Genomic DNA, 9,170 nt, shown 5'->3' with positions numbered 1-9,170 from the left:
TTTAATTATAAATTCTTTTTAATAATAAATTTTCATTAAACAAGGACCTTAAAACATTTTGGAAAACGTTTTCCGGTTCTTTCAAAGGAAAAATCATTTTCTTGAATTTAAGCTTTAGAAGGAAAACATTTTCCATTGACTAGGAAAACATTTTCTATTGACTCATTTTCTTAAATGAACTAAACGCTAAAAAATGAGGAAAACGTTTTCCCGAAAATTGTTTTTCGCAAAACAAACATCCTTTTCCTGTAAGCTTGAACCAAGCTTCCCATTCTATCTGGAGGCTGAGTTTGGGAACATTGTGCTAAGAATGGCCGCCTGTGTATATATTTGGACATATATAAGATTTTGCACATATTTGGCTCATTACTATTGCCAAGTTAGAATTTTCCATGAATAAGTGTTTTAGTGCATATCTAGGCCATTTAGATTATTATGTAATTACCACATTTGCACGTCATTGCCATGAATAACATGGTGTAATGAATTTTAGTAAAAATATAATATCTTGCATATCAGTAATTTCAGGTTGCATTTTCATAAAAAAAAAAATCACATAAAATTATATTCGGGATTGCATATTTGTATCAACTAGAGTAGATGTACACTTCCTGTTTTGTATAGTTCTCTTTAGGATTTTATCTTGCAAGAGTCATAATAAGCATTAAATTAGAATGTCCCCTTACTAGACTTAGCGCTACATTTTACATAGAATTTTTTAGATTAATTTATGATGACATTCATTTCCATGTTTGTTGGCTTAATACAGGAAAGTAACTTTTTTAGGACATGCTCTTGCATAGCATGTCATATGTGCACATTCACTCTCTTTTCATATATATGTTTTATTTTAGGAATGTGTACAAACACATTTAGACTCATTTACCATTCACGGGGTCCCAGTCCTTGGGCAATAACGAGGCAATGTTAGTTATTGCTCAAGACGACTTGGGTTGATTTCTTTTTCTTTATATTGCCCAGGATGGCATTAATTGAATTTATGTATATAATTGTTTATTATGTGTTTATTATTTTCTACATTGAGTGTTTCAGTCCATTGTTTGCACACTTCTGCATGTTGGCTATAACCATACAACTTATAGGGGAGTGAAGTGAATAGGTTGTTTTCAAGATTTTTTAAATTTATTTATTTTGTGGAAGACAATAAACATAATCTGACAGTGATTGGTGGCAAGTCAATGGTGATAGGTTCGGAAGTATCGACACTCTTTGAGAGTCTTTATATTGTGTCAGATATTTCCACATGTGTTCAACACTCTTTAACACCCTCCGACATCCTTTAACACCCTTCAACACCTAGTCAATAGGTGTCGGAAAATGGTTAGCTCTCCTGACACTCTCTTACATATGAGTTCGGAATTTCAACACATGATTCCGACATGCACATAAATTTTTTCAATAAATGATGGGTCAATATGTAGATATGTAAAAAAATAATAAAAATAATAAAAGGGGAAAGAAGAAAAATCTAGTCTTCTATTCTCTTCTAACTTTCACTTCCTGTGACACGAAATTAACCCTCCAAGTTTGTTTTCTTCTCTTATCTTTCAACACATTCTGACACGAGAGTGCATAATATGGGTTGTTTTTTTTTTCTTGCAAGTTTTATGGATTTTTGGGATGGAGTTGAATTTGTCAAACTGAAATAATGAATGATATTAACAAATGTTGGATTAATGTTTTTAGTATATATTCATTCTCGGCTTTTTTTTTCATTATTTATTTATCTTTGAATTTGAATCAAATCAATTTGTTTAAAATAATCATAAAAATGATAATTAATCATGTATATATAAAAAAATGCGTTTAATATACAATATGTCTTATGTGTTGGAATTTTTTATTTTTTGAGAAACAATGTGTTGGTGAATCATGTCGTATATGCCCCGTGTTGGTGTCGAGGTGAAAGCATTACTGACAATTCGGATGTTGTTAATAAAAAGCTAATAATGAGGACATAGAAGATTGTTAGGAGATTTATAGAAGTTCAACTTTATCCCTAAGCTTATCTCCCCTTGGACCCTCAATATTGGCTGGCTTCCTCTAGTAATTCTTAAGTCAAGTTATAATTAGCATGTATTATTCCTATCAATCGATAGATCACACTATTAGGACACAAGTACTGTTATCATCCTTGTACACTTGCTTACAATTTAATTACAAAACAACAAAAACACTACACAAAGAACTTTTAGATAGACAATTGTACGATATTATTAGAAGGAGAGAATGTTGAAAATTGTTAGTAAATCTCCATTTTTCTGTCCAACCCTTGAGCTTCTTTAATCCTTTTTACATAGAGATCTTCAATCCATCTTTACAATTAGGACTCATTTACTGAGATTGTTTGTCATTGGTTATAATCTCTTTTGAGAAGTGTGCGAGGGTAATAATGCTTGGGATTAGGTGGTGTGATCTACCCGGTTTCAAGAAAAACAACAGGGGCTACATTGTAATTCCTCAAAAATTTACCAGTGAACTCAAGCCTATTAGTGACGGTTAATCTAGGAGAGTAGACATAAACTTGATATAAGCCAAATCACTATAAAGATCTATGTGCGTCATCTTTTTTCACTTTACTTATTCCTTTACTTGTCTGATATAAGCAATGCACTTGATATTGTCAGTTTACTCTTGCATATGTTCCTATTTATATTACCTTAAATAGTCATATAATAAACCCTATAAATAGGATCGTGTGCTCTTTATTATAACATACGGAAATATACAAATTTTACACAATTTTCTCTTCCGCATTATTTCTTATATTGCTCCTCACTAAAGTAACTTCTTCCTGGGCCTCTCTCCGGAATTGAACCCCATTCTCTAGGAAGTCCGTGGGCTTGCCAAGTATGTCGTTCACTGCAATTCTGCCATGCTCTGTTTGGCATATGCCGAAGTTCGGTCAATACACTTGCTGACATCCTCTGACATAGTGCTTGCATAGGCTGGGGGTTTGGTATTGATATGGTCAAGCTAATGATGTCTAGTCATTTCATCAGTTAATGGCTGTTTGCTCCTGATGCACACCCGCTTAGCAAATTGAAAAACATTACACTCTTGACTAAGTTGAAAATGACCATCATTGATATCTTTTATTATGATTGCACGCTACTTAATTTGCTTGGTTCGTTTACTAAGATAACTACTCCGTGAATATTTTATTAAGTTTAAGTTTAACAATTCAAAGGAAACGATAGGAAACTTAATTAATTTCTAATCCCCTCTTGTTTTATATCTCGGAAACTTCTCGGAAACTTCTGATATGCTTTTTAATAAAAAAAATGTTGTTTACTAGGAAAGTTAATTGCAACTGCTAAATATATTTCATATTGATGTGTTTTTTTTTTTTTTGGTCGGTTATGAAAATATCATAAAATGAAAATATAAAAAAAATGATATATTTTCGTATTGATGTTAATGAGAGTGACATTTTCCTGAATGGCTATCGGCTGGCTATTAATTTCAGATAAGTGTTTCCGGTGAAAATTACTAAACTTTCGCAGACAGCTATTTTGTTTCAGAGTACCATTGTGTTAAAGCTTTCTAAAGCTTGCTTCATCAAGTAAAAGAATTGGCTAGGCTTTATGGTAACGAAGCAACTTAACTTCATACAGAACTTTATAGTGGATCAGAGTTTTGAACTGTCACCTTCACAGAAGCTCAGGCAAGAAGTAGGTTAGTGGCATTCACCTAGCAATTTCTGTGCAACTTCTTGTTGAAGTTAGCGCTGTCACGAAGGTACATGAAGATCAAGTGACTTATTACTGAGAAACTGGTAATCTCCATTATTGCTGAAAAAGGTGACATTAGCTTTAAAAATAGAGGGGCATCAACAGATATCTTGATAGTATTAAATTGATGGCACCCTTCTAGGTAAGTTAAAGAAGTTGTCATGGGTGTGTCATGCAAGATCGATTAGGATAATGAGAGGCGGCAAGAGCTCCTCCACTGAGCCCTATTATCCGTAGAGAACTGAAGGAAATAAGTTACTAGTTAGAATCCAAAATCCTCAATCTGACTCACTGTAAAGACATCACTATGCAGCAGCACCAGCTCTTAAAGTCTACTTCATTTGTAATTGGACCTTCATATTTATTAGGCACTAACCATTAGGAGATTGCAGATAGTTACTACTTTGTTTCTGCAAGAACAGGTGGAAATTTGTGTGGTCATTCTATGAATTGTGTAGTGGATTGGATAGGATTGTAAGTGAACATGCTGTCGAATTCCCTCTTCAACTATGAATCCGAAAACGTGCCTGCTTAAGACACAGCCATTATCAGCTCTTTCAGTTTTTTCGGTTTAGACTGTTGAGTAGGCCTTCCTAGTTTGTTACCTTGTTAAGTAGACCCTCGTCTCTTAATTATTTAAAATTGGACCTTGAATGTTGTTTTTCTTTCAAATAGCTCCCCAGCTGTGAATGTTGACTGTATTCCTTGTTTAGTACTTCCCTCGACGAGCCTGCTTTTCTATTGACTAGGCTTCCCGGCTTATTGCACTGTCTTCTCATAAAGGGAAGTTGTGTGCTGTATACTACAGAACAACCATCATTATTTGAAGGTTAAACAATATATTTTGCAAGCTCCTACTGGCCACTAAATATTTTTCTTTGTCAGTTGAATGAATTTAGTAACCTCTTCTTTTTTACCATATCAAGTAAATTTCGGACTTGATAAAATGTTTTAAGTCATTGCTAAATAACTTTACCAAAGAAGTGAATCCTTAAGCACTGAATTTTAAATGTGAACAACATTAAGTACTGAAAAATACAATAAGAAGTAGCTTCTTGATGATTATAATTTATAGCTGAATATTATCAATTTCTCACGAAACATAAGGCAATGACAATTGTTAAGATGTTTTAGCAATATATTTGGCAATATTCTACTTGCCATCAATTATATTTTCTTTTGAATAAATTAAGTAGCTCCTCCCTTACTTACCATACTAAGCAAATTTTTCACTTAACTAAGTGAAGTGTTGAATTTTCAATTTTTAAGACTTAATTCAAAAATGAAAGATACCTTAAATGCAGTGAAAATTTCAGTTTTAAGCACTTGCTGTTATTAAACACACCTTTAATATTCAGGATTTTGGCCAAAAAAAAGAAAAGAAAGAAGTCTCCGAGACACTTCTTAAGCAACTAAATAAGAGAATATTACAATTTTCAATGTACTAATTGCTTTCGTGATTTGTATAATCAATATTTCAAAATAGACAATTTCCTCATTAAGTATGTTTAACAAATGTGTTAGGGCAGAAGTGATTTGAGACTTCGCACTTTCAAAGTGGCAAAAATAATTTAGGACACTACATGAATAGGCATCGAGCATGAAGAACAGGCAGATGATGTTAGCTACGACTGAAAAAGTCCGAACAATTTTATAATGTATCTCCAGACATTACTAACTTATTTTTGACGACTCCTAAATGTCGTTTACAGACAGACTCGCAGTCACAGCTGCCTGACGTTACATTCACATTCACCGGCAATATGCTCTTGTCGCAATTGGAGAAAGCCAGGTCAATAGCGCTATTACCTTGCTATTACTTTTTACCTTGTGCCTAGCGGTATCTCTCTATATCGGCTAAGTCAGAAACATTTCGCAGACTCAAAGTTACACTTTTGTATTACATTCACTTCCAACATGGTGGGTACGGAGTGCTACTCATGCTAGTGCTTGGAACATGCACCGATCTGATCTCTCTGCACTGATCTGTCTGCACTGATCTATCGATTAACTGGACATCCCAACCCCCGTCTTTCCAGTAGCCATAATATACTTGTGGAACATGCGCAACTTTCTGAAAGTCATCATTTTGTTCACCTCGCACAAGCTTCTTGACGAGCTCATCCGGCATATCAAAAATCTTCAGCACTTTCAGCTTTTTCAGGTATTCAAAACCTGATGGAAGCTTCTCTAGTAACTTGCAACGCTGAATGATAAACTTCTCAAGATAAGGCATTGCTCCCTTCTCCACTTCTACGCACCTGAGTTCGTCAAAATAATCGAGACCCAGAGTCTTTAGCTTCTTAAAGGATTCCGCTTCAAAGCACAGTGAGCTTCCTTCGTAAACCTGAAGCAACTCAAGATGCACCAGATTGGGCAGATTTTGGAGAGACACAAGAGGGTCATTTTTTAGGCGACTGCCCTTCAGGTGCAATTTCATCAGGCTACTGAGAGAGGGTAGCCAGTGTGGTAAAGCCTTCAAGCGTCCTCTCAAGTAGATTCTCTCAAGGAATGGAGGTGGACTAGAGAGGTGTTTCAGATCAATGAACTCATCATCATCAACAGAAGTTACAGATATTGCTTGAAGCCTAGTTAGTTTCGAGATTGACAAGCACAAATTCCTTCCATCTTCTTTTCTCAATTTCAGAATGGCCAACCTATCCAGTTGTGTCAACATTCCAAGCTCTCTCATCACACTGCCACTACTCTCGTCATCTGCCTCTACGTAGCACAGCTTTTGAAGGGATTGCAATGCTCCTATTCCCCTAAGGGCCCTAAAACCGAATTTGAAAGATGAATAGGATATATTCTTGTAGCGATAAACAAGGAGATGACGAAGTCGTTGAAGTTTCAAGATCTCAACAGGCAATTCAGTGACATTTGTCTGTTTAAGGTCTAGAGTCTCTAAATTTTGAAGCTTCCCGATAGAACTTGGGAGTGTACTCACCTCAGTGAACCTGAAACTTAGATATCTCAGATGATACCAATCACCAACTTGAGCAGGGAACCTTGTTAAGGGAGCTGCTTGCATATCCAAAACAGTGAGCAGTTTCATGTCACTGGCTAGAACTGTATTCACAAGAGATCTCTCCATCCCAAACATATATAAAGAGCGAAGTTGAGACAAGGACCGGTTCTGTTGCAGAGCATGCAGGGTGTTCTGTATTGACAGGCGACGGACTTTATCTGGCCATTCATGATTTTCTTCTTTGGCTATTTCTGCAAAACCCTGATTGGTTGACTTTGAAGTGATAATATCCCGCAGAAAATCATGGATCCGGCAATACTTTACCCTTCCATCACTTCGTTTAGCAGCCACCTCTATCAAGCTTCTGTTTGACAGCTCCATGAAGTAGTCCTTAGCAACGTCTTCGAGGGTCTTTCCTTCTTTCTTTTCAACAAATCCTTCTGCGACCCATAACCGAATCAGTCTCCCACATTTAATGCGTTGACCCTCGGGAAATAAACTCAAGTGCAAGAAACAGGATTTTAGGTAGTAGGGCAGATCATTAAAGCTCAGCAAAAGAACTCTTTTCAAGTATTTGAGTTTGTCGTTGCAGTCAATCTCAGTACGAAGACTGCAACGAACCAATTCCCATTCATAGATCCTCCGTTTGTCTTTTGCAGCCAGAACACCACTGATGGCCACAATTGCGAGCGGTAGTCCTTCACACTTTCTCAAAATGTACTCACATATCTCCTCCAGGTGGGAAGGGCACGGATTCCCCTGAAACGTCTTCCGACAGAAAAGCTCCCACGACTGAGCGGGATCAAGTGGCTCCATATTTTTTAACTGCCCATTGAACTCCTTGCAGGAAGTTGATGCCAGATCAGCATTCCGGGTTGTGATGATCACCCGGCTTCCATTACCGTTGTTGGGGAAGGCGTGCTTGACCGCATCCCATTCATTTATGTGCCAGACGTCATCGAGGATGATCAGGTACCTCCTCCTCTGAAGCAGGTCCTTGATGATCGTCTTCAGCCAAAGGCTATTCATAGTGTAGGCTCCTGGAGGGACCGGTCTCCTGATCACCCTCATGATCTGATCAAGCATGTCTTTAAGCAGCTCTTCGATCTTCAAGGACCGAGACAGAGTAATCCTCCCATAAACTTGCTTCTTCACGGCAGGGTCTTCATAAACTTGCTTCACCAGAGTGGTTTTGCCCAACCCTCCCATTCCCACAACGGAGATGACCTCCCGCACAAGAGACCCATCAAGTAACCCCCTGACCAGCTTGTTCTTTGGCTGCTCAATGCCCACTAGGTCAGTTTTATCTAGGAGAAGGGCATTACCTCGGTGGTCCACCCATGTGTTGTCTGCTCCAGTCGAGCCCGGATCTTGTTGAGCCCTGCTGAATTTGTGGCGCAGCCTCCGGTGCCCATTGCATATGTCCTTTACCCTGGAGTTTATGCGCTTTATCTCGGATGTGAGACGGTATCGAGCCTTCAGATTCTTGATGCAGCAGGACATCCTGCTGATGAGGCCAATGAACCCGACCCCATGATCATGTCTGAGGAGAAGCAAGAACTCGTCGAGCGCATCCTCCATGTCGTAGGCTGTGTTTCTCAACTGCTTCACCCACACTCTGACTTCATCATCGCTTTCTTCAAGGGAATCTGCAACCCTGAGGAAGGCCCGGATACGCTCCAATTCTCCTCTCACTAAGAGGGCTTCTTCTTGGGTTCCTGTCAGGAGTTGCAGCTCGTTCTCAACGAATTGTGCAAGCTTGTTGAGTAGGTAAGTCACTGGACTCTCTGCCATGCCTCTAGTCTGGTGAGTGGTGGTGAGGTTTTTGGTTTATGTATTGCCTAAAGGCTTTAGACTGTGGTTGCAGAAGTTGAGGCCTGTCATAATGTCCAAACTGTTAAACTGTCTTAACTTTAGTGAATCTTATATCTACAGCTGCTTTGTGTGGGATCCATGTCTGATCAGCAAATTTTACAAGTTATAGTTTTTTCTTTGGGTGACATCCCTTTCGATTTTACATGATCTTGTCGAATATTCTTGCCTTTGATAGCAATCTATTTAATTTTCTTGTTTCATGTGGAAAGTCCGCAAGTATGTTTAGTTTTTTTGTGTTCCATCTGATTTGAAGAAGCTAATTAAAATTTCTTAATTTTCAGCAGAAATATCTTGCAGTATGCTGTCAAATATAATACACGGTAAATTCATGGGAAGTTTCATAGGAGATTTCATGTTTTACTTTATTGGAGTAAATTCATATCTGACTCCAGGAATATTTAATTTAGACGTGCCTGTTGTGAGTTCACAATATCCAAATATATTTTAGTCACCACTTCCAGCCTGATCACAACGTTATGTTGCATTGCAACTGTAGGGCTGATTTTTGGCTAAGATTGAGGTACAGAAATTTTGATCGGTTCAGAATATCATAATGGTCAAGAGTTCTTCAG

At 37.6% G+C, this 9,170-nt stretch overlaps 1 protein-coding gene across 1 annotated transcript; it reads right to left on the bottom strand.

Moving 5' to 3' along the window:
* Nucleotides 1–5,402: 5,402 nt before the first annotated feature.
* On the bottom strand, nucleotides 5,403–8,589 carry LOC104446251 (disease resistance protein RPM1-like). The gene has a single exon (XM_039312514.1). It carries the CDS (start codon nucleotides 8,515–8,517, stop codon nucleotides 5,662–5,664), a length of 2,856 nt encoding a protein of 951 aa, XP_039168448.1. The 5' UTR covers nucleotides 8,518–8,589; the 3' UTR covers nucleotides 5,403–5,661.
* Between the last annotated feature and the right edge of the window lie 581 nt (nucleotides 8,590–9,170).

The sequence above is a fragment of the Eucalyptus grandis genome, chromosome 5 (genome assembly GCF_016545825.1).
Source record: "Eucalyptus grandis isolate ANBG69807.140 chromosome 5, ASM1654582v1, whole genome shotgun sequence".
NCBI lineage: Eukaryota > Viridiplantae > Streptophyta > Magnoliopsida > Myrtales > Myrtaceae > Eucalyptus > Eucalyptus grandis.
This window is presented reverse-complemented; position numbering and strand designations above follow the sequence as displayed.